The sequence below is a fragment of the Heteronotia binoei genome, chromosome 7, assembly GCF_032191835.1.
Source record: "Heteronotia binoei isolate CCM8104 ecotype False Entrance Well chromosome 7, APGP_CSIRO_Hbin_v1, whole genome shotgun sequence".
Lineage (NCBI taxonomy): Eukaryota > Metazoa > Chordata > Lepidosauria > Squamata > Gekkonidae > Heteronotia > Heteronotia binoei.
The window spans coordinates 35,515,877-35,542,726 of record NC_083229.1 but is presented as its reverse complement, the minus strand read 5'-3'; the positions used below and the strand labels follow the sequence as shown (position 1 = coordinate 35,542,726).

General features: G+C 40.8%; 1 protein-coding gene across 2 annotated transcripts in view; it reads right to left on the bottom strand.

Annotated features, from left to right (window-relative positions):
* Window positions 1-25,822, bottom strand: part of LRP12 (LDL receptor related protein 12) — a 59,406-nt gene extending 33,584 nt beyond the window's left edge. For both annotated transcript variants that reach the window (XM_060243339.1, XM_060243340.1), the window contains exon 1: window positions 25,490-25,822. In XM_060243339.1, coding sequence (XP_060099322.1) covers window positions 25,490-25,571 — 82 coding nt within the window. In that variant the 5' untranslated portion in view covers window positions 25,572-25,822. The remainder of the gene's footprint in view (window positions 1-25,489) is intronic.
* Window positions 25,823-26,850: the final 1,028 nt, after the last annotated feature.

Below are 26,850 nucleotides of genomic sequence, written 5' to 3'. Positions count from 1 at the left end.
ATAAGACTTAAGATGGGTTCTACATTTTGCCAGCTACTAGGGACTGTGCTGGTAACAAGAACACAAACATTATCATAAGTATTTGTGCTGGTCTTAAACACACATTCGTGGCTTTAAAATGCCATGTCAGACAGGAAGTGATGGTTATAACTTGCAGCAGTTCCCATAACTATCAGAACAGTCAGACTCATACATTACATTTGTTCATGTAAATGCAGGTTGGAGGAAAAATAGGGCAAACCAGTCCTTATTCCATCCATTTCACATGGAACTGCCTAATGGTCTCATTAGTGACCTCGAGAGCAAAAACTACATACATTTTTTAGAAAGCAAATGAAAATAAAATGAATCAAAGCTCCTGAAGAAGTAGAAAGTGATACAGTATAGACACTGGACAAAAAAATGTGAAATGCACAAATGAGTGCTGAGGATTTCTAGACAGGAACAAGCCATTGCATTTGAAACAACTGTTCAGAGCTGGAATTCAGCAGAGGAATTACACTTTAAAAGCATTATTGTCAAAAGAGATCTAGAGATAAAACAAATCAGCTTAGATGAGATCATTGCTGGGAAAATACAACACGATTGTTGCTTGCATAAAGATGATCACATGACAGATATGAGGGATATGGTTCACAGCAGATGTGAAATCATATAGAATCTAGCAATTGTTATTCATAAACCACCAGAAGTGTATCCGAAAAGGTACAGACAGTGAAAATAACACAGGAGACGAAAGTTTCAGGTAAGAGAACAAGGACTATGGCATACAAGACGATATCTCTTCTATAAATAGATTTTAAGTCTACAAAACTAAACTCCATCTAAAACAGGAAGCAACTGAACAAATGTCAGATATATTTCTTGGTTGACTATTTCAAGAGACAAATTCTTTGAATTAGTGGAATAGCAAAAGTCAGCTAAAATTAAGCAATGCACAACACCAGATTTTTGTACAAATCGTATTTCTGAAATACAGGTAAACAGTAGATCTCAAGGAGCTGGGCCAGTTCTTCAAGGAAGCCTGAGCCTCCTTCAATCATTAAGAGCTTCTTCAGAACAAGACAGGACAGCTCAGTAAAAGCATGTCTGTTTCCAGGTGCCAGTTTGGTACTTTGGGCAATAAACTAAAACACAGACAGTGCTATTTAACACATGCAGGTACGGTGATAATATCAACATTATTCTATGCAGGTTGTGTCCCAATCATGATGCTATAGTTCTCCTGCTATGTTAGGTGAATCGACAGGAATCATTAATTACTGATGAACTCATCTGTTCATCTAGTGCAAGATGTTACCAACTTGGAATGACAGAATGAAGCTAACCTGGTATTCTGTTCAATTAATAGCAAACTTCCCCATAATGCCAATCGCCCTCTCTGAATAAGATGCCTCCCAGTACTATGATCATTTCATACTGCTCTGTTTAAACTGGAATATATTTTAAAAGCCAGTTCTCAACATTTTGTCCCTCTAGCATGATCATAAAGCAGAATGCAGATATGATTCTAAATAGCTGGAGTCATCAGGGGCAGGGAACATGTGTATCCCATTTCCTTTTAATTTCTCCTATAAATGCGACTGTTCACTTCTGTGGGGAACATGCTGCCCTTCCACACACTGCTATATACTTGTCCAGGAACATCTCTCATTCTTACTACAAATACTCTGTTACCAAAATTATTCAAGAGCACATCTATGCAGCCTGAAGACTGAGTGGTTAAGTGGAGAGATGAGGAACCAGGGATGAAAAAAACACTAGAGCTAGTTTGCTGGCACTGACAGGGGGGCAGTGGGCAAGTCCTACAGGATTCACAGCCTGAGGGCACCAGACCTTCCCAGGGGCAAGGGTGAAGAGCATTCCTGGCCAGGAGGAAGAGAGAGTCATGGGTTGCTCCACCAGGGATACCCAAAGCTGCTGAAGGGGCCCCTGGCCATTACTGCCATCTGCTTATTAAGTATGAACCCCAGGTCCAGCAGTGCTCCCATCAAGAACTAGAGACACCCCAATTCCCAAGTCAAAACCTCCCCTCCTCTACCAGTAGCACCTCCGTTATGTCAGGATTAAGTTTAAGTTTTTCATTAAACTTTGTTGTATTTTGAATGCTGGAGGTTTGATCTTTGTAAGTATACCACATCTATTTAATCTTACTTTCCAAAGAGTAGTAAATGAGAGGGGGCACAAGGTAAGCTTGCCATACCTTAAGTGTGACAGCTCAGAAGTGTGACAGAATGTCCCCAGGAACTAGGCATAGCCTTTCAATCAAAATGTAGATACACAGTGCTAGATATACTATTCTGTCAAGGGGAAGTCTTTCAGATTTGTTGGTAGCAGCAGTTACTATCCTGTGAATAAGGGAAAGGGGCAGTGTTGCCAGGCAGAGGCCTAGGACAGCCATGCGGCTTTTCAAGGCTCCCAAGGAACCAAGTGTACAGGGCTTATAAAACTGTTCCTTCACAGGGCTGATTAAGAAGTGTTTCCTATTTTTATCACTCATCTTTTCCTAATACAAACTGCTGAGGCTGAAATAAAATCCTGGGTAAGATACAGTTCTAGACAATAGCTGTTCTGCTTGTCCAAACTTAATTCTGATTTGGGTTTCCCCATAAATTTTTAAACCCAAGTCAGAAGCTGGCCCTTCCTCCAGTATATTTCAGTTGCTGAGGGGCATCACCAGGAAAATGTCTTTACCCTTTGTACCTATGGTGTGATTTTTCCAAGGCACTTGGACAGCCACTGTGGGAAACTGAATGCAGAACCAGAAGGGTTCTAATGTCTCCAAGATCAGCTTTCTTGTTTTTCCCAAATACATCAACTGCATTCCTGACTGGTAGCAAATCAATTAGCGGGCTCTTATCCAATGCTCCTCCAGGTGAGTTTACCTAAACGAACTTCAAATTCCACCTTGAAGATGGCACGTAGGAGTAGGGTTTAGTAAGACAAATTTCTTGTTCAACCTGGGATGATAACAAACATTACATGGTTTACTAATTAGACTACTCCCTTCCAGTCTCTTAGCTAATAGGGAATATACAAATAAGCCAAGGATAGCATGCCTATATCAACCAAAAAAAAAAAAAAAGTTAGACAATAAAAAATTATTGACTATTGAGGGTGCTGGCCTGGGGGAAGGCTGGCACAGTTATATGTGGTATCATGCTCCTACCAAAACTGGCCGGTTCCTTAGACATGAAATAAGAAGATCTCTGTACAAGACCTGGGAAGAAATTAAAGTACATTATACTTATACTCCAAGGTGGCTATCTCCAATAGAAGCTCTGACCCATCCAAACTTGTACAACTGGGACATCTTACAAGACTATGCCTTCTTGTTAAACAGCCAGAATGAGCTGATTGAGGAGGAACTTCCTAAGTTAAGTTGGTGGCTCCAGTGCCAACTTAAGTCAAGATTTCGCAAAGATAAAGAAAAGGGCTTTACGAACACACCAATTGATCTAGATCTTATACTAGAATCCAAACAGAAGATAATTTCTAAAGTATATGACTGGTTACTTCAAATTAAGATGCAGGACGAGGTTGTGAAAGAAGCATGGATACGTTGGTTGAAGGACTTTGGTTACAATATAGATTTGGAAGAATGGGAACAACTATGGAAGCGTAACATAAAACTGATGAAACCAGCAGAAATGAAAGAGAATTTATATAAAATGGTCTATAGATGGTACCTTACGCCCGATAGGTTGGCAAAAATCTATCCTACATACTCCAACAAATGTTGGAAATGTCTAGAAGCTAAAGGCTCCCTGTTTCATATATGGTGGAAATGTAAGCATGCTAAAAAATATTGGTCACAAGTTAATATTTGGATCCAAAAAATTTTAAAAATGCAAATTAACCATGTGCCGGAATTGTATTTGTTAAATATCTGTAGACAAAGCTTGCCTCTTTCTAAATTGAAACTGTTACTGTATATAGTTACCACAGCTAGAATTTTGTATGCCAAATATTGGAAAAATGGGAAAACTCCCAATAGAGATGAATTTATTAACAAATTGTTGGAAGCCGCAGAATCTGACCTAATGTCCACAAGATTAAGAAACGGCAATGTGCAAAAATGTCAAGAGGAATGGGACCCTATTTATAAATGGGTTAAAAGCAGAGGTGTCGGATCGGAGTAACCATGGGGTTTTTCCCCCTTTGCCTTTTTTGATGCTTAACTCTCTCCATCTCCCAGTGTGTATGGTTGGGTAGATGTTAGTTGTTAGATGTTAGATGTTAGTTTGCAGTTGATTGTTTGTATCTATCTTGTTTGTGGTTTGTGAGAGATGATTGTTTATGTATTCTCTGTCTATTTTTATTTTATTTCTTTGTCTTTTCCTTTATTTGTATTATTTCTTCTTAATAAAACTTTAAAATTTAAAAAAACAAAAACAAACAAACATTACATGGTTTACTAATTAGACTACTCCCTTCCAGTCTCTTAGCTAATAGGGAATATACAAATAAGCCAAGGATAGCATGCCTATATAAACCAAAAAAAAAAAAAAAGCAATCACAGCCACCAAAAAGAATACATGTACCAAGGCAACCAAAACAGACCAGAATCTTAAAAGTTTTTACACTTTCAGCCATATCCAATGCTTGCTTTTCATTGGTAGACAGGTATTTCTGCTAGTAGGAGGAAGAGAGTTTCATAGATTCTTATCTCCCACTGCATACCCTCCAGCAACTGAGCCTTGGGCTGTTTCTGGGGCCCTTGCCCTCCAAAGACTATATTTAGGGAAGCTGCAGAAAAAGATAGGAAAATTGCACTTAAAGGTAAAGGTAGTCCCCTGTGCAAGGACCAGTCGCTTCTTCCTCTGTGGTGACGTGGCATCATGATGTTTTCATGGCAAACTTTTTTTTTTAATGGGGCGGTTTGCCATTGCCTTCCCCAGTCATCTACACTTTACCCCAGCAAGCTGGGCACTCATTTTACCAACCTCAGAAGGATGGAAGGCTGAGACAACCTTGAGCCGGCACTTACAGAGCACTGAATACAATCACCAGGTGATTTCATGACTTCTATGAAGCAAAGTGCAATATTTTACACTGACTGATTAATCTATTAATTTTCCATCCTGCTTTTCAGCAATTAGGTCCTCAAAGTGGCTTGCTATACTTAAAACAATGTTATCATCTCCTTCTATAACCCATTCCAGATATATTTGCTACTCTGTCTCGGATTTTATATCTTTATTAGTTTAGGAATGGCAGCTACTGGATAGTGTGCTCTCTAGCCCCCCTTTTCATGGCTTTAACATCATGGCAGACGACCAGGGAGGGAGGCTTCTCCTTCAACCCTTCTGAAAGTGGGCTTGCAAACCAGAAGAACCTTTAAAACAGAGCTGTTGCTGTTTAAACAGACAAGTTAAAAAGCCACCAATTTTATGCTGAAATTGGGCTAAACTAGAGTAAAACTGGTCACCTCCCAAAAGTAAAACATGGTATTGTTATGTAATGACTCAGGGCATCCTAAAAGCACTTAGGCTCAGAATAACAAGATTTTTTTTTGATACTGTATTAGTGAGTACAGCTTGCAACCAAACATTTAGATGTTCCTGGCTGCTACTACCAGTATGCCCTCCACTAATCAGCAGCTACTTTGGAACTTCCAGAGTCCAACATTTTCACTCCATGTGTTCTTCTACTTGCTTTGTGCTAGAGCGCTAGCATTATTACAGGGTAGACTTCACATCCTAAGTTTCAAAAGACAGCTGTTGCAATGGTCCATTTTGGAATGCCCTTCTACTTAATGCTAGCTCAGTACCTATCTTATTCTGCCTTAGTTGCCAGGCCAAAACATTTCTGTTTCATATTCCACCACCCTTTTATTAGTGTATTTTAGTCTGGAAATTGCTATTAATTTTAAGCTAAATTGTCTATATACTTATGCACTGGTTGGTTGTTTTATGCTAGGTTTTAATTAAGAATTTTAGATATTTTATGTTTTTATTATGCTTTATTTCTAAACTGGTTCAGGCAGGTTGCCTGAAGAGGTGCCATGAAAAATTCTCCAATTTTTCACACTTTAGAAGGGTATGCTGCAATGAGGCATACACTAAACTGCAGGTCTCCAATATCTGACAGAGATGGTGCATTTTTATAACCTTATCAGTAAGTCAGTCACTGAGGCCAGCTTGTACAAACTGAGGAATTTCAACTTAGTAAGGTGACAAATAAAGGAGAGATCCTTTATAGGTCTATTTGCTCGAGCACTATAGCAAATACAAGCTTACAACAAGGGCCCTAATTACATTACAGCTCTATACAGAAAGAACGCATATGCACGCACACACACACACACACACACAGCTCAAATCAAACAAAAAGCATGAACTCCTAAAAAGATGTCAGCTTCTATTTTTTGGTTAGCCTTGGCTTCTCATGTCATAGCTTTACAACTGAAATTGTTTTACCACAGACTTACAAGTGCATTCTCCAACAAAAACTACATTTACTTTATTATCCTTACTTAGCACTGTAAAGAAAAAAATGACCTGAATTTATGGAATAAAGGAAAACTACCGCATGCTTATTGTTTAACTACAGATGAAGTACCTACGCAGTTGCTAAGGTAACTGTGAATGTACAGCTGATAGCAAATAGCCAGAAGTGGATCCAAAGCTCAGAATGCCCAATGAGCTGGAGGAACCAACATGATGCCACAAAGTCTCCCTTCCACTCAAGAGCTCCCTCCCCTCATGGTACTGATATTAGAAAGGGTATTTCACAGCACAGGCCTCAGCTCATATGAGCAATAATTTAGTTACAAGGAAGACAAACATTAATGAGTTCCCTATCACATCAATTTACTAAGCCAAGGCTTAGAACAACTATATGCAGTTTTAACTGTGCAATTAATACTAACCAGCAGATTTACAATCAGCCACAAATGGAGCAGAACAAGAACCAATTCTTAGAGCTGATTTGCCCCTAAAATATTTGAACTCTCACTAGAAAACAGACATGGTTGATAAAACAAGCAACATGCTAGCCTGTTTCTAAATGGTGATAAGTAGCAGGGACCAAGACTATTTAATGTAAAACTACTCTGTGTCTGCCACATAGCACCATTTATGAAACCTTATTTGGGGAAGGAAGGGTCCACAGAAACTACTACTGGGTTTGCCTCTTGAAGAGATTTCTTGTCATTCCATTTAGCCCAAATTTTGAAAGGATTATCTGTTTGAAGAAGTGCCTGCAGCAATCAGTGGAAGTTTCTCCATTCCATGTCAAAATAAATTAATCAAGTTCATATACAGGCTTCTTCTTCTACCTAAATGCCCCAGGGGCAGAACAGGCATGTGAATATCAAAAAGATTCCATGGGAAAATGGAGAATGCAAGTATTGTAAGAACTGTGTGAAAGCAAAACAGCTACTGGAAGGGATGGACTACTATTTTGCATCTGGCCTCAATTTCCTGGGCAAAGTCTGGGGTTGACTGAAGTATAGCCCATAGACACAAACGTGATATATTCCTTTTAAGCAACACACATTAAAATAGAGAAATGCAAAACTTTAAACACAGTTTTCTTCCACAATAGCAAATTTGTTACAGTTAAAACTTTCCCCATGTTACTTCTATTTCCTTCCGGAGAAAAGAAATATTATACACTCCAATGTAAGTTTTTATTCCTGTACAGTTCCAATTTTAACTCTGCCTAAAAATCATCACTCTTCTTTTTAAAATGCATCATAGAATCACAAGAACTGCCATACTGTATTCACTGATGGTCCTTTTAATTCAGCATTTTGGCTGTACAGCATACAAAAAAGAAGCCTCAGGACAAAAGAGAACGGTGTGGTTAGACTAGTTTATGGCTGTTAACCCGTCAGTCAGAATCTGAAAAGAGCATTCATGTATTTTGGACTACCATGCTGCTAACGGATCTCCCCTTATCTTCTTGAGGATATTCTTCTTTAAAAATATTATGCTTGTGATGACACTGAAGCTGTTATTGCTACTTGTAAAAGAAATAGAGGTGTCAAACTCATTTGTTACATAAATGTCACTTTGTTGGGCTGGACCATGTGTGCCATAAAACATAACATGGGGTACCAGAGATTAAAAGTTTCATAAAGATGATTTCAGATGCTGAATGGCAATTGCAGGTTTGAATGTATTAGGAGTAATATGCAAACGGCTAATAGGTGTGGAGATATCATCATTGGTAATGAGACAAAAAACCTAGGTCTCAGTTTGGTCCAGGAGGATGCAGTCCAAGAGGATGCAAAGAATAAATGGACATCAGTCTGAAGAAGTGAGCAGTGACTCATGAAAGCTCATACCCCGTCACAAGTTTTGTTAGTCTTCAAGATGCTACTGGACTCTTACTCTTTCTACAGCTATAAGAAACCACAACAGTCAAAAAGCAGTGGGGGATATTTTAACCTTCCAGGACATTCAGTTGCTGACTTAAGAGTAGCCCTTCTCTTACAAAGGAATTTCAAAGGGAGATTAAAAAGAGAGAGTGCTGAATTGCAACTGATAATAAAATTCAATGCATCCTCCTGGACTGAATTGAGACCTTGGTTTCTTCTCTCATTACTGATGGCTGATGTTATTTGGCATCTGAAATCACTTCACTCTTCAAAATATAAAGACAGGTGGACTCACATTCTACTGTATCTGATGAAGTGAGCAGTGACTCATGAAAGCTCATGCCCTGCCACAAACTTTGTTAGTCATTAAGGTGCTACTAATAAGATTGCAAGCTGTGCTGTTAGGTTTCTTTTATATGTTTATTTCATCTGTTAAAACTGGAAAGGGGGATCTCTCCAAGTGAAGTAATGTGCTGCTTCCAGACTGCACAAAATCCACTCACTGCCAGGGATAATAATAAAAAGTTTAAAAAGTGGGGTGGGGGAGTGTTCAATGTGAAGAAAGGCAGCTAGAGGTGGGAGGGGAGAGAGGGAGACCATATGTTGAACTGGAATATATGGAATTATACATGTGTTTTTAAATACTTATCTATCTACTTCCAGTCATTAAACTATGGAATCTAACCTCAATGTTATGATTCCTAATCAGGGTCTTTTTGAAAGAAATTAAAATCCCAGGTAGGCACAAATAGCTTTAAAACAAAACAAAAAAAAGCACTTTTCAGAATAAGTCAAAATAATTTCCCTTTAATTTCCATCTCATCCTATAGCCCTGGCAAGGTAGATCTGGATCTATGATGAGCAGCGCACACCTAAGTAGATTTGCACTTTTCTAAGTCCACTGATTTAGAAGAATATAATTCTGTTTATGACTGTTAATGAGCAACCATTGGGAGCATTATGTCAACTGTTCTGAGCTTATTAAAAACAAAGAACAGCACTAGTAGTACCTCTATTACTACTAATCACCATCACCATCCTTTGAAGTGGATCACTATTATTTCTATTAATGAAAAAGAAACTGGAGAGTGGAGGATTGTAGCTTGCCAAGGTTCATCTGTTTATACTAGAACAGGTTGAATCTACATGTCTCAGGTGCCAAGACAAATTGTTTGTATACAGCATTAGAACCCAACCCTATCACCTAGCATAGGACAAGAAATGAGGGACATTACCAAATCACAACCAAGATGATTATACACCAAGTCACTCCAACACTAACTTTATATAGCACCTGAATAAAAGAGCAAGGTTAAGGCAATAATTTCTTCCAAACGCTGTAACCCAATAAACCTTTTTGCTCCAAAATCTCTCTCCAATACTTTATTGATCCACCCTATTCTCAGAGAAAAGCTGGTTTTTTATTAGATCCTCACTGCCATTTCAAACCCAACATACAAGTTACCTCCAATTTATAATCCTATTCAATGATCTCTCTCTCTCAAGATTACAGTAAGTACCAAGAGAATCCATAAAAGTTTCCTCAGTGTTAATCTCCCCCCTCTTAATCCTTTTGACTGTAAAGAGGGGAAGTACAGGAAGGTTAAACTCTGAATTGCTACTAAAGGATAGCTTTGAGCTCTATGGATACACAACAGGCCACAGTTCAGTTGTAGTTTGGTTTCACTTTGAGATCCTTTCAGCTCCATAGATATACTACACATAGTTTGCAGTCCAAAAATATACTTTGGCAGGAAAGGAAAGGGATAAAGGTAGATAGTTCATGTTGTTGTAGCAAATGGGCTGTATGGAATTGTTCCCTCTGGTACTCTTTGAGTTAGCTGAGTTGAAAATGAACTGTGTTCAGGCAAAACACCTCCCCTGCCTTTCCCTCATTTTCCCTGGCCACATTAGGAAAATATATACAAATAACCTGAGGCTGATTCAGGGGAAATTAGGAAATACAAGTTTTTCTGACCCTGTATTGTTCTTCAGGTGTAGAGAATCTTTAACGTTGGTGGAGATCGTCTCCTACTTCTGCTCATGCACACCTAGGACTGCAGAATGAATGTACACTAACTTCCAACATCTTCAAATTATTTCTATGGATTTGCTACTAGAAACAAAACTATTGTGGAAGCCATCTCTTACCAGCAGTTCGGCTAACAAATATGTTAGAAAATACTGATGTTTCCATGGCCAAAATTTAATGAACAGACCATGTTCATAACCACAGTTTGACAGAAGACCCTTTCTCAGATGAAGAGAAACCTTGTTTTTTCAAAAGGATACAGGACAACTGTTTCTTTATTGAAAACAAAGCAAGTAGAACACAAACAGTGACAATTTTTCATGTCCTTTTTCACACATAGAACAAATTTTTTAAAAACCCTCTTTATTCACTTGTACTGTATCCTATGTGAGATGTTCTTAAAAAGGTATAAAATGGTAGGTATGGATAAAAAAGTGGCCAACTGAAATAAATTAGATGTATTAAAATTAAAGATTTATTTTCATTCAAACACAGTATGTAACTAAGGATCACCCAAAACTGTAATAGTGATGAAGTTAAAGGAAAACAAAGTCAACTGATGATCATGGAAAGCAGTGCATATTCTATAGGAAGAACATTAATGAAGTATAAAGAATATTTTGATAAAAGCTGTGTTTTTCTTCAAGTCTTACAAGCAAGTTTAATTGTTAAATTACTGCATTGTTACACAACATTGATAAAGATGTAGATTGTTCTGTTGATCCACTGTGGAAAAAACACAGGTTATCATAGGCACAATAAGTTATATTTGGATTATACCTTATAAGATAGCTGGACTTATGTCAACCATAACAGTTCAGATTCATACTGTCTTCAAGCTACACAATTCCTCAAATAGCCATATAGCAGAAAAAAGCCACTATGGGATCAAAGTGGTATGTGTTTGGGCTTTGGGCATCACAACAGCATTGTTACAGAAAAGACTAGCTAGCTGTTTATCAGAGATCATTCCCGTGTATCCTTTAAAATACTTGAGAGTCAGTTTGGTGTAGTGGTTAAGTGCATGGACTCTTATCTGGGAGAACTGGGTTTGATTCCCCACTCCTCCACTTGCACCTGCTGGAATGGCCTTGGGTCAGCCATAGCTCTGGCAGAGGTTGCCCTTGAAAGGGCAGCTGCTGTGAGAGCCCTCTCAGCCCCACCCACCTCACAGGGTGTTTGTTGTGGGGAGAGAAGATAAAGGAGATTGTAAGCCGCTCTGAGTCTCTGATTCAGAGAGAAGAGCGGGGTATAAATCTGCAACTCTTTTTGAGTGAGGATGTGACTCAATGGTATAGCACTGGCTTTGTGTACAAAAAGTCCTAGGTTAAATCCCAAGCACCTTCAGTTAAAGGATCAGAGGACTCTGCCAGAGACTCTAGAGAGCCATTGCAAGTAGGGATGGAAACAAAACAAACCTGCATGGCACCTTACCAGTTCCAAGGCCAGAGCCGTTGGCTTTTCATGAGTGCTGGGAGGGGGAAAACCAGTAATGGTGATGTAAGAATCTGGAGCATTCTCCTGGAGACGTGTTAGGATTATATGCTACCCTCAACTGACTTGAGGGGTCAGAAGTATAATTACAATATCCCTCCAGGGCCTTATTCACCTAGCTCAGATTTTCTGCTGTAGGCCTGGCTCTCAGCTTGGCAGTTTGTTGGAACTGCAGGCTACGCTGCTTAGAGGTCTCCACTTGAACGTAAGGTCTGTAACACCTTAACAAGATTCCTTAACAGTGTTAGGTAGTTAAAGCTAGCTTTATTGTTTTGTGTCCTGTGCAGCTTTTGGTTAACTGCTAATTATACTCATATTAACTTGCCTGCTCTTCCAATAAACTTTATAAAAAATTAATAACAGTCTTGTTACTTGTTTGCTCTTGCCCTAGGAACTCGAGGTCAGCCGGCTGACATCCTTGACAGACTTCCATGAACTTTTAAGACAGTTTGTGGGGCTCATGCTGGTTCCTGGCCAGAGCAGAAAATCACAAAAACAACTGAGCAGCTGGGGTTCCCTGCTGCTCAGCTGTTTTGGGCATTCTTGTGTAGTCCTTCCTTTGACGTTTAAACTGCTCCATGTGGCTCAGCTGTTTAAAGGGGCTTTCGTGGGCAGCTAGTCCATGAGGCTTGCTGCCCAAGAAAGCCCCTTTAAACAACTGAGCCTTGTGGAGCAAACTGCTCAGCTCCACACAGCATAGCTGTCTAAGGGCTTTTTCTGGGTTCAGCTCTGAGCCATTTAAACCACTGCTCTCTGCTCTCCACAGAAAGCAGCAGGGATTAGAAAGCAGGGGTCACAAACTGATACAAACAGATTCAGTTTGTGAAACAACCTTGTGGTTCATACAGGTACATGGTTCAGCCACAAACAGAAATGCAAAAATCCAATTCATGCCCATCCCTAGTTGCCAGTCAGTGTAGACCAGGGGTGGGGAACCTTTTTTCTGCCAAGGGCCATATGGATATTTATAACATCTTTCGCAGGCCATAAAAAAATATCAACTTAAAAAACAGTGCTCCATAGAGGGAGAATGATTCAGCCCAGCAAAATTAATGCAAATAATTGTTTTTCTATTTGAAGTCATGTGGGGAGAGTCTAGTCTGGTGCGCGCGCGCACACACACACAGGGCCTGTTGCCCTAGGCAAATGCATAGGTTCAGAACTTTTTTGTAGAAAAGCCCAGCAGGATCTCAGTAGCATATTAGACCACATCCCCTAATATTAGCATATTTCGTCACACACTCATTAGCATATTAGGCCACACCATCTGGGATAATCAAGTGCAAACTGAACTGTGACAATAACTTTTCCAGGCCCTGCAGCAATTCTGGCCGGCCAGTCAGGCCCAAGGGAGGCTGCCACACAGTACATCTGGGCCTTGTGATCTCTGCCTGGCCCTTGGGAGGCTGCTGCACAGCGCAGATGGGCCCCACGATCCTCATTGGCCAGCCAGGCCCCAGGGAGGCTGCCACATGGCTCGGTTCAGTCCAGGAATCCCTGAGGGACACACCAACTGACCTCGAGGGCCATATATGGCCCTCAGGATGGAGGTTCCCCACCCCTGGTGTAGACAATAGTTGTATTGACAGATCAAGGTTCTGAATTCACTATAAGGTAGCTTCATGTGTACTGACTTGCCACAGGAATATGGCACACAAACATGTGAATCTCTAAAATGAAAACCATCTGTTGTGTATGTGGAGTCTTTAAACAACATAATGCTCATTTCTATATTTTGATAGTATTAAAGTTTCCTGATGTCTCTTTTGGTGAAATTTAAGCAACTTTAGCTTCTCTCAGATGTTAACTGCACTTTTTAAATTCTACAAATTAATTCAAATTAAATTTATCCAATGTAAGAGGTAGAAGGCATAAATATGCATATTCTCTGCTCTCAGTAGTAATCGAGCTACCCTTATTAAATATGCATGGAAATGTTACACTGTCAAAGACATTAACACAGATGAGATCCAGCATCTTCAGGTTGGTATATACTTCATTTTCACTGACAATGTTTACCTTGATTTGTTAGTTTTATATTTGTAGAAAGTTTTTATACCAAAGACCATGCTTGAATTAAAACTTTTTAAATTCCTGGTGGTGTCTTCTTGAATTAATTTATACTGAATTCCTCAACTCATTGATAATATAATTGCTTTAAAGAGAAGAATGCCAAAGGAGAAAGCAAGAGAGAGATTGCTGTGCCTACCCATTGATTTCCAGCGGCTGATTATAATAAATATTGATTTTATCCCATTTTTTTCTGCAAAGCAGACTCAAAACAGCTTATCAAAACCAAATAACAAACAATCTAGTATCATACCAGAAGAATAAAAAAGGATTAGGCATGTCATGGGGCTGAGCAGGAATAGTTTGGCCTTTGGTGGAATAGTTTCCCCTGACAAGCAGAAACAGACAACTACAGGTAGCATTTCCTTTTCAAACATGCTCAACCATTGCATGGGACTGAGCAGGTGGAAGAACTGGCCCTTGCTGGAACAGTATCCTGACAACAGCCAAAAAAATAAAATTAAAACACACACACATACACTTGTTGGAATTTATGTAAAAGAAGTGGGATTTATAAAAATAAAGCTCACTATTACACAGCTTACTCAATAAACAATATAATAGGTGCATATGGCATATTTATGTTAGATCTTATTGTTATTTTAGTGTAGCTTTACGCTTGTTAAATCTTGCTACCTTTGAATTTCCAAGCATCTGCCACCACACTGGAAAACTTCTAAGTACTAAACTTGCTAAATACAACCATAAACACTTAAAATATGTCTGCTCAATATGTTGAACTGTATCTTTACATCTGTTACCTCCAACGTATTGTATTGTAGAACACATTCATCATACACAACGGGAAGACACATATAACACAATGCTTATGAAGATTTATTTGTGGTTTGTAATCCATGGCAAGGAAAACCCAAACCACAGCTCATCAGCTAAAGCACAATGGCAAACTCTGGTCTGCTCTCAAGGGGAAGTCAGAAGTCTATAACACTTGAGCTGAGGAGCAAGACAGTGGACCATGAGGCTCGCATAACATCAAACCATGGCCATGTGCTATTTGAACCACTCCAGCAAGTGGGGTGGGGGGAGGAAACAAGCCGTTCCTACAGTGCAAGCAGAGTAACACCCTTCTGACTCCACTGAAGTCAGTGAGCTTAGAAGGGTGTAGCTATGTGCTTCGTATATTAGGAAGTCATCATCTTTTTGTACTGATTCACATGGTACCTTCTTAAATGAGAACCAAAGAAGGTTTTCAAACTGGATGGAAAGAACATATCCAGCTGCAGCTGACCAGACTCCCTGAAATACTAATCCAGGATGACTGGGAGGGAGAGTCCTTCAGGAACGGCACAAGGGTCAAACAGAGAGTCTGGGGTGGAGGGGAATCACACACACCTCCTTCTGTTGGCAGAAAATCACCTTTATATTTAACCTCTGTACACAACTATAGAGGGTTCCAGTCCTGAACTCCAGGATACATTGCCAGTACCTGTAAAACTACATCAAACCCTGCCTTTGTGTCATGCTCCTAGGAAGCTGAGAGCAGCTGCCATCAGTTCAACAGCCAGCCTCATTAGGGAAAAATAAGGTGATTACTACAGGAACTGTTTGCCATCTTCCCATCCTCTTACCTACATGAGGATGGTAGAGAAGTAAGAGAGGGATGAACAAGCAGCTTCCATCAGAGAGAAAGGTTAATAAAAGCCCATAAATCAGTGTAGCTCTTCTTCCTGATAAGAAAAGCTAGGTCTTCTTTAGGAGGAAGTAGATGGCTGAATCCTCCAGCCTACCAAAAGGCATTTTAACCATAAGCACCCGTAGCTATTTGAAACTGAGGAAACTGGATATAAAGAAACCTCTGGACCAGAAACATCTGGTGTCTATTTAATATATCAATATAAGAATTACCACTGTCACCTTATTCTAATTTTTCACACTATTCACTTTGCACAAGTTAACTGGATAGCTACTTTGGCGACCCCTGAAAGGGCAGAAAAATATGATATAAATTTTGTAAAATAAATTTTAAAATAAAATAGAAGACAATAAGCAAGCATGGTTGATGTCTACCACATTTTTATCCCACCTCTTCTCAAAGGAGCTCAGAGAGACACGCAAAGTTCTTCTTCCCTCCCTTTTATTTCCACAACAATCCTGTGAGACAGGTTAGGCTGAGGGAGAACAAGTGGCCCCATGTCAGTCAGTAAAGCTTCACGGCAGAATGGGAATTTGAATCCAGGTTGCCTCTGCCATAATCTGACATGTGAACTGCCATACCTCAGTGGATTTTCTGAAGCTCTGCTAGGTATTCATCAAGTTATCTTCTCTATCCCTCCTCAAAGCTCTTGTCACCAAAGCTTCCCCTAAACCACTCCAGCTTTATATTATTCTCCTGTTTCTATCTATGCAACTCCTTACTTAAAAGGGAGTTCTGATGTGTTCAACATCCAAGCAATTTCCATCTTCCTAAAGATAGTTTCAGAAGGTAGCCATGTTGGTCTGCAGCAGAACAGCAAGATTTGTGCCCAGCAGCACCTTAGAGACCAACACAAATTTCAGGGGCTGGGATTCTGAGAGTCAAAGCTTGTTTCATCAGACACCCTGAAAATCCTGTTGGTCTCTAAAGGTGCTACTGGAGTCAAATCTACCCATCTTTATACACATGAAGCTGCCTCATATTGAATCAGACCCTATCCTTGGTTCATCAGTATTGCTCCCCAAGGATGGAATAGAGTCAGACATGAGTATTGGTATAAAATTGGGTCACTTTATTCAATATTCTAATAAACAGCAAGGGTACCCCCACCAGCGGCCTGGCCAGCGCTATCAGACCCTATCCTTGGTCCATCAGTATTGCTCCCCAAGGATGGAATAAAGAGTCAGACATGAGTATTGGTATAAAATTGGGCCACTTTATTCAATATTCTAATAAACAGCAAGGGTACCCCCACCAGCGGCCTGGCCAGGGCTAGGGGTCACTGCGACCGCTCCCCTGCCATTAACGGGCGAGAGACCCAGCCTCCCAGCCGGAGCTGAGTGTTACTCTGCTCCCTCCAGGCAGGCCCAGCAGGGAGGCACGCACCAGAGGGTCCAAACCCAGACGCACGTCTCGCCAGAAAAGCACCCTCTAGCAGAGCCTCCCGGACAGTCTGCATTCTCCAAACCCGGGTCTTCAAACCCGAAGGCTGATCATGCCAGACCCCAAATTCCCTAAAAGGGGGATGCTTCACAGTCCTCCCCTAGCCACATAGTGCCCTAAACCCCAAAAACCTGCCACTAAAGTGACCGCGTATTTAACAGCGCCTCCCGATAGCCAAATCCTCAATCCACTGCATTGCTATGTAGGGTAGGCAAAAAACGCACCCCAGCCACTGCCAATCAGCCAATGTGTAAAAAATTGCTACCCGGCTCCTCCAAGGAGGTAACCAGCAAATTGCCCACATAATATGCAGGGCGGGCGGCAGGACCGATTGTCTGCTAAGGCGATCCCGCCTTTTCCTCTGCGTGCTGAAACGGGTGCCCCCTTACTCTTCGCATCCAGGGAAGCAAACTCTGCTCATGCAGCCTAGCAGCTATGCTGCAGTCTGCAAGCATAAGATTGTCTACTCAGACTAGCAGTGGCTCTCCAGTGCCGCTAAGGCAGAGGACTTTCATCCACAATCTATGACATCTATGCCTTAACTTATAAAATGCGCTATGCTATCCACACTGCTTTATCTTGCTTGCTCTGATTATTTTATTGTTTGGATTTTTAACCGTTTTATTGTGCTTGAAATCCACCCTGAGCCCATTATGGGAAAGGGCACACTATAAATCCACTAAATAAATAAATTTGATCCCTTTTAAACTGGAGATGGCAGGGACTGAACCTGGGACCTTCTGCATGCCAAGCAGGGGCTCTGTGGCACTGAGCCACAGTCACTAACCTTTGTAAACTTTGTTTTATTCCTTAAGCATCTGTTCTATACCTGGCTTGGCACAGACTACATTTTTAGTCTTACACAGGCACATGAGCATTATAAAACTGCTGAACAGGGACCACAGAAAAAAACTTAGCAATAGACCCAGAAAACTACAGGGCAGTTCACTTATTGTTCACGTTAGGAATAGAAACCCACCAAGGACTCATAATTTAGATACTCTGCAAAGTTATAAATAAAACTTTAAATACTGTAATGGCTGCTTTTTAAATAAATAAAAATCCTGAGGCGCTGGCTCATTCTTTTTCAAGCAGCTTATCAAAGCAAGTGTTGGAAAGTCAGATCTCAAGAAGGGCATTTTCTCCCCAATTAATTTACTAGGACCCACGCTGCACCTTTTAGGCAAAGCCCTTTCTGCACTTCTTAGATGTGTCACACAGGTAACAGACCTGAAGTTTTTATGGTAACACTTTAAAAAAGACATATAGCCTTGTATCTCTTGTTCACAGAAAATTCCTTGTAAAGTCAGCAGGAGGCTTAAATACCTTAAACACATTTAAGACACTGTTAGGCTCTAGTTGTTCCCTAAAGCAGGTATTTCCAAAGCAGAAAAATATGACCCAAGTTTTAAACTCTGTGCCATGGCCTATTACCTCAAATATCACAAAACCCTACAGGGTTTCCCCCAAATTTATGGATACCTGGGAAGCATCTATACATAATGGTCTGTTAACCTAAAAAATGAATTATTTTACTTCCTACTCAAGCTTCAGCTACCTGCACATCCTCACTTAAAATGCTTAAAATATTCTGCTCATATTTTGAAAATATTTTATGAGACTTTGGAAAGGGGCATAATCACAAAAAGGAGATGGAGAAGTTATTTGTAGAAGGACTTACAAAAAGCAGAAATGGAATATCAGCAGGGGTAAATCAATATATACTAGATCTCTCTCCTTCTGCACCCAATGGCATTAAGAACCATGAATAGCAAGGTGTGCTTACCAATGTTATCACTGGAAATCCGCAGCTCGGCACAAAAATCTTATTTAAATAACAAACAAATAAATCCAGAAGTAAAAGTCACTCAGGTGGTTTAAAAGCAACATGGACAGAGATCACAAACACAAGCAGTTGCCAAGAAGAACAGGAGAAGGAGATAGCTGTAGAGGCCAATAGGAGGAGGCAGAGAGATGGAGCCAAAGCCAATGGCAAGGAAAGGGATGGAGTTTCTCCTTCCCCATGAATCCCTGCAGGTTCCCCTCTTCTAATAATCATGATGGCCAAAAGCAACATGCTGCAACTCTCAAATTCGACTAACTATACCCAAACTCAAAGTACAGTAAACATTAAGAGCTCTGAGAAAGAAAGGTGCAAAGGAGAGGCAGGAAAGACTAAGAAAAGTTGTGCTAAGGTCAAACCACTTTAACCAAAACACACAGTAACTACTGTGGCGATAAAATTTGCTTCCTTAATGGTTACTAGGGCTGCATCATGGAACCTAAAGAAACCAAGCAGTAGAAGTCTTCCTTATCAGAAAATTTAAAAAAGACTTTCAGCAAATGCAGAAGGAATTCAACTTCCATAATTACAAAGTGTTAATAAAACCTGACATGATAAATATATGGGGCTATCTCTAAGCAAGACTAAAAGTTCAATTCCTTATAACAGTTTTGCTAACCCTAACCTGCAGGTTGTAGACATACTTGCAACAAAGGCAGCAAAAGTTTACGGACCACCTACAAAACTCAAGTTATCTGTCTCTCGTTATCCAGAAACATGCCAAAAGGTAAACTAAAGCCAAGCTTGAAATCCTCAAGAGAGAAATTAAAACATCTTTCAAATAAATGAATAAAAATACATGGATATTTAGGTTCTGCAATATGGATTTTTGCTGGTAAGGCATAAACTAAATCGAGAGCTCAAAGTGCCTTATATTAACCTTTTTTAAAAAAATTAAATCCTACTTAATTTTTTTAAAGCCTACTGAGTTCAGTGGAACTTGCTGAGTAGAAACTGTAGCCTTAAGTGAAGCAGCAGTGACTTTGAAGAAGATTCTATACTTAGCAAGTTTCCAGTTGTTATAGAAACAGGAAAGTTTACAAACAAGTGAAAAGACATGAAAATGTTCAAAGTTATAAAAGTGGTAATACCAGAAACAATACTCCAAGGAAACAGGAAATAACAAATTCATACTGAAATGACCAGGTATTCAAACAGATGTTAGACACTAGTAGCTGCCCAGAAAAATCTCAGGCTTACAAGAGAGAAACAGAACATGAAATCAGCAACATGATCCTAGGGCACAAGATGAAAAATCAAATATTAGATATATTAACAGAAGAACTATGTCCAATGCTTGGATTATACTTTTCCTGTCAGAATCTCTTCTACAGGCACCACAATTTTTTTTTAAACAACACACATTTATAAATTAAAAAGTTAAGAAAATAGTATAGAAGGTGGCAAAAGGCTGTCAGGTATACTTGCATATGAATTTCCCTGCCTGACTCTGAACTGACCAACACAAGATATTCCTTCCAGTTCCATGAACCCAATTTTATGGTTCTTTGGAAGACTTTTTTCAAAAGCAAGCTTAGTTCTATATAAAGAACAGAAACCTATCTAGGTACCTGGTTACCAGAATAACCAACCTTTATAACAGCCTTCTGAACTCTTTTGAATTAGCACAGCAGTCCCCAAAGTTTTTGGCACCAGGCACTGGTTTCATGGAAGACGATTTTTTCATGGAGTGGGGGTGGGGTGGTGGTTTCAGAATAATACAATTGTACACTTTGCTTCTATTATTATATGAAATAATTCTACAACTCACCATAATGCAGAATCAGTGGGAGCCCTGAGCTTGTTTTCTTGCAACTAGAGTAAGGAATGCTGCCCTAATGATGTCAGACCTAGCTCACATAGAGCGAAGGGAAAACACAGTCTCTATAAAGAAACTGCAAGTCTCATTATTGTTAGACTACTGAGGAAACCTGGAAGAATATAGCTGGACTCGCTTTTATCCACTGCTGCAAGCACAAGCAAACTGGGTGGTTAAGTGGTCCCATACAAACAACAGAGGGTGTAGGCTCATCTAGCATCTCTTTCCTTGCTAGAAGCACCCAGATCCAAGTCAAGGGCTCAGACTTGGCTGCAGGTGGTGCAGAAGGGTGGGATTGTCTTCATTACTACTGGCCATAGCAAGCCAGGTAAACAGTTGTTGCATGTGCCTGCTTCTCCACCCCCTCCAGAGCCAAGCCAGAGGACCAGGACATCATAGGGGGTACCATGGCCAGCAGGAGTGCCGCTGGAAAGGAGAGTCACAGGGGCACAAAAGCCTTAGCCCACTGGCGCCACTACCCCACGCCAACCCATAGCATGTGCTAGGAAATGAAGCCAGAGGGCAGGGGTGGGGTTTGCTGCAGCCAATGGGAGTGCTGCTGTGCAGGGGAACTACAAGCCCCAGCCCACTGCTCACCTCCTGTGCGGCCAGGTTGCTAACAGGCCACGGACTGGTACTGGTCCGTGGCCCAGGGCTTGAGGACTACTGAATTAGAAAAACTATTTAAACTTGCATCACAAGAATCCCTACTGCCCTTCAGGCTATTTGGACATAAGAAGTTCCAGTGAACAGGAATCTTAGGCGAAGACTTTCTGCATCAATGGCCATAACATAAAGTTATCATTCCAACTGCAACGGCAGAGTGGATTTTTGCATGTATGGATTAGTATATGCCAAAAAATATTGACCCAGTCATGTATAGATTTTTTTTTTTGCTGTCAAGTCACAGCTGACTTATGGCAGCCCTGTAGGGTTTTCAAGGCAAGAGATGTTCACGGATGGTTTGCCATTGCCTGCCTCTGCATAGCAGCCCCAGACTACCTTGGTGATCTAGCTTCTGAGATCTGACAAGATCAGTCTATCCTGCTCAGAGCTGTGTGTTGATTACTATATGTCAAATATAAAGAAGTTTTAAATTTGACAGGATTTAACATTATGGACAATCATTACCCCCCCCCCCCCCCCAAAAAAAACCCAGCATTTCATGTAATTAGGCTAGCCATAACTTGAACTTCACAACAGCACTCTAAGGTAGGAAATTCAGTATTTCTTATTGTTACTGAAAAGGAAGAAAACTGAGAAACAATATACTGCCTGACACCAAAACCAAGATTAGATATACAGGGTAAGTCTGCTAACTTGAGTGTATATAATGAAGAAATAAAGCTCACCAAAGATGGTCAATTATTAAAGAGAATTCCCTCAGTTTAAATCTGTAGCAAATGTCCTATATAACATTTCTCTCTCCATCAGGAGTCTAGAAAGAAATATACATTCTTATTCTTCTATACTAATGGCCTAAGCAAAACTGGAGACAGCTACCAGAGATTCAATATATCCTTCCTCCTTCTCATATCATGGAATCACTGGCAAGGGATATGAAAAATCAATTATTTCTTTTAAAAATGTAAAATTAAACCAGATTTTTAAAAACGTAACTGCATGGATTCTAAATATCTAACAGATATCTTGCATTTATTTTTTAAAACAGTTAATGGTTGACTGTGAATTAAAGTGTGTTTTTGAAGAAAAAACAGGGAACATACTTTTGAGGTGAAGCACTATAAATAAAACAAAATGATCATGTATTTATTATTGAAGCAATTTATTAATATTTATGACTATCAACCAAACAGCATAGACATTTACTTTCCAGTCAAAGGAGAACACTGCTTTTTGGCTGTAATTTTGCCCTTACACAGCTCACAGCTATGAGATAATTTATGCTATCAGCGCTGTTCCTGCAAAGTTTGAAGGATTTAGCTCACAGTTCAGAACTCTTAATTCTGGACTGTTGATTTGACTATGGCCCTTGACTTGTATAAACATGATCTTGCTTAGCATCCTTGCCAGAGTATAGAAAGGAAAACTGAATTCCATTAATTGCACTGCTGCCAACCTGTCCCTGAATTATAATTTGCAAAAGGAATATGAGCTGCATTATTTTCAGATTATGCTTTAGGCAGCATAAGGGTTTTATTTAGTTGCTAATAAATACATTTTATTAGAAAAATGAATTAGTATATCGTCTGTTCAAAAATCCTGGAATGATAAATGGAAACTTGCATGATGATAAAAGCAATTATTTAAATCAGGGCTCCACTAACTGTAGGTGCCAGGTCACCACAGAACCTAGTAATTTTTATTAGATTTTGCAGTAGCAATAATTACAAAATTTGATCTTTAAACTCAGAAAACCTGAACTGTAAGAAGTCAGTCTGGCTCCTGAAGGTTTGGGCTGGCTCCTAGTCCTGTCAAGGCCTGATTTAAACAGTTCTTTTTTTTCTTTGTTGATTTAAAATGGCTTGAATCCCTTCATCCTGGCACTGAGAAACTTGACAGGGAAAATGTTTATACAGTGCTTTACGTGTTCTGCAACAGATACTTTAAATGAAATCTCATAAAAATGCTTGACATTATTGGTTGGATCCAACCAGCTTTTCTGTCAATCACACCCAATTCCTCGCCTTAATCCAGCCTATCTGCACATCCATGTAAGTCCCATGATCGCCAGGCATAGCCACTTTTGGTCCTTCCTTTTTCACCAGTAGAAAAGCTGGATGGATCCAACCCTATGGTTGGATTCAACCATATGGTGAGTTTTACATCAAGCATCCATTGTATGATGAGTAATAACTAATACAACTAATATAAAATCTATTAAAAATGTTTGGAAAACGATACAGAGACAAAGTACACATGAAGCAGGGAGACTGATTCCCAAATCTCCCAATACATCACATTTTACCTAAAAGCAAATGTGGGGGGTACAAAATTACACAGCAGCAGTGGCAACAAGGGAGGTGGTATTTAACTCTTTATGTCCATGTAGAATTCCAGATCTAACACTACCACCAAAAGCTTGAAGTTTCCCTGCTAGGCATAAAAATACATATTTAGATTAGGGAAACAGGACAAAGAGAAAGAATTAAAACACAAGCTGCTCCTAGGGCCAAGCTCCAATCCAATGATGATTCCTCTCAGTACAACTTTTAAATTAAAAAAGTAGTTCTATGAGCAGATCTTCCACATATAATAAGAACTTTAGGTGTTTTTGTGGATGGGTGAGGAAGGAACAGACACATCTCAGAAGACTTCTGTACTACAGGAACTACAAATCTCTGTAATCCAAACTATGGTTAGCCCTCAATCACGGACAGCAACCATCATGAGTTCTAGTCCCTTACAATTCCTTACACCAGAGCAGAAAGCATAAATAAAAAGGAAAGGTTCATTGTTTGAGAACAACCTTCAATCAATACAATGGAACTCTCCTTCATGTTAACCCCCTGCCACAGGAGAAATTAAGCCCATATCTCTTGTCTCAAAACTTTTGCCTTGTATGTTTGGCATTTATTCCCACATATTACTATACAATGAAGTTGTACCACACACCTCCCCCTGTGTCAAGTCTCACTAATAGTGAAGATGTCACAAGGATCTCTAGAGTGAGATTTGTTGTTTGGTATTACAAGCAAGGCACCATTGTTGCATAGCTCCCCAGAGCAAATATATTTATAGATATTGCAGGTCAAACAAATAAGGATCACTTGTTTAAAATTAAGTATACAGCAGAATCTGATGATTTAGGATCATTGTTTCCATGCCCTCTAGGGCAAACTATGAACTAAGAATACTCAGCAGGAATCCAGACAAGGTTCTTTGTATTCCAAGTGGGTACATCAAATAAAGCCAGGCGAAATGCAAAACCTGAAGCAATCTGACCCACTATCTTAAATCACCTTCCTATCTAAGAAAGGGAGCTCTATGAAATTGCCTGTCTTGGATATGATACATTAAGTCTTTATGTATATCGAAAATATCAATGTGTTTATGAAAGATGAAGTGTAAAAAGAACGTAAAATAAAAGAGCACAGGCCTAATGTAAAACTACCCAGACACCTACAGGATAATTATTAGACTGGGGTCTCATTCTATTTATATTTAATAGCTGTATTTTATATTGCTTTTTATTAAATGTGTGCATCTGTGTGTGGGACGGGAGTAGTTGTATAGGGATTCCCTATTAGGGAAAGAGGAAATACTGTAACACAACCAAGCCCCATCTGTCTTAAATACACTATTCGATAATGATTATTTTACTGTGAATATCCAAAGTCACCCCATAACAAACTCAGGATTTCCATGATCCTACAAGAAACAATACACTCCAATTGTGCAAGGTGTGTGTGTGTGGGGGGGGGGGGTTAGTGGCCGCAGAAACAACTGGTCCAAAGTCCCATCACTCTTTTGTTGTTGTTGTTTGAGAAACCCCTACTAACGGAATATTAGTCGCGCCTGTTTAAAGAAAATACACCAGCACGGAGACTGAAGGAGCCTACTGGGTTTGTTGCGGGGGCGGGAGTGTTTGTTTGTTGTGAAGGGGGGGGGGGAGACTAGAGGGAAGGCAAAGGGGCTGGCGGAGGAGGGGGGTGGGGAGAGATGAAAAATAAAGTCACCTTTCCCTAACAGACAAGTAAGGCTGCTTTGTCTCTCTCCGCCTCCTTCCTGGGCCCGGGCAGAGCTTGGGGACAAAGGGAGGGAAGGGGGAAATGGAGCTGGCGGGGAGCTTGCTTCTCTTGCTTCCGCGCCCCCCCCTCCGCCCCCCGACCCGGAGTACCCACCGCAACAGGAGGAGACGACGAGGAGCAGGAGCTGCGCTGACCTCCAAGCAAGGGACCCTTTTGTGCTCCAGCAAGGGGCCATAACACCGCCACGGAGGGAGGCGGAGGGAGAAGAAAGAGCTGTCGCCGAGCCGCCGCGGCAGGGCCCAGCCGTCGCTTCACCGGGGCTGGGGGGGGGGGGGGGTCAGCAGCGTCCAGCGCCACGCACGCTCTCTTCTCAGCCGCCCGCTCGGGGAGCCATGAGCTTCGGCTGCCGCTTCAGCTGCCGGCCTCGGCCTCCTCTCCGAGCTCAGACAGCGGGCAGGAGGGGCTCCGGCGGCGCATCTGCGCACTGCAAAGCCGAACGCGTGGAGCCGCCGCCGTCGCCGCTTTCCCTGGAAGATGCCCTGGCGGAGGCGGGGAGGGTGGAGGGGAAGGCTGAGAGCGGCGGAGGAGGAGGAGACTTGAGGCAGCTGGCGGCGGGGAGTGGGGGGACTCGTCGAAGCGCCGCTCTTCCTGCCTTTTGCGTTCTGGGGCAAGCCAGAGGGGTGGCTGCTGCCCTCTCACTTCCAGCTGCTCACTCCCAAGTCAGGCTTGGTGTGAAATTCGCCAGCCCGGTACTTGTGCGTGTTCCCTAGTAAGTTTTCCAGAGGGACTTCATTCTGAAGCGACTGAGACGCTGTTTTGTCCTTTCCTTGAGGAGAAGGGGCTCTGTCGCGCGCTTGCAGCCCAACGCTGACCCCGTTTACACGAAAACCACACGAGGCGACTAGTGGATCAGACAAGAATCATGTTGAGTCAAACCATTGGCTAGTCTCCTGTACTCTGACTACAGCCAGCGTTAGTCAGAGTACAGGAGACTGGCCAATAGTTTGACTCAATATGAGTTGGCTCTCTGCAAGAGGTCTTTCATATAACCTGTTATCTGGACCTTTTAACTTAAGCCAGAGATTGCACCTTCTGCACGGGAAGTGGATGCGCTGCTACTGATCCACAGTGTTTACTGTGCACCTAAATACATGTGTACAGGCTTGCAACCCAATGACGGTTGTCCTTGCATGCAAAAAGTATGCTGTATGAATTTCACTGACTAGATTTATTCAAAAATAAGTGTGTTTATGATTCCAAAATTCCATACATTAAGTTTTAGGTGGGTAGAATTTGAGTCCAGTGGCAGAATTTTTAAAAAACCAATAACACTTTCTGGAGTGCAAGTACCTTAAAAATGAGTTTTGACGTTGATGAAGGAAGATACATGGCATAATGACCTTAGATTCATGAAAGCTTATACACTGGAAAACGTTGGTGTTTTAAGATGCTACTGAATTCAGATTTCATCCCATGCTATAAGGTAAGGCTAAATAAACTAAATCTATTGAAGC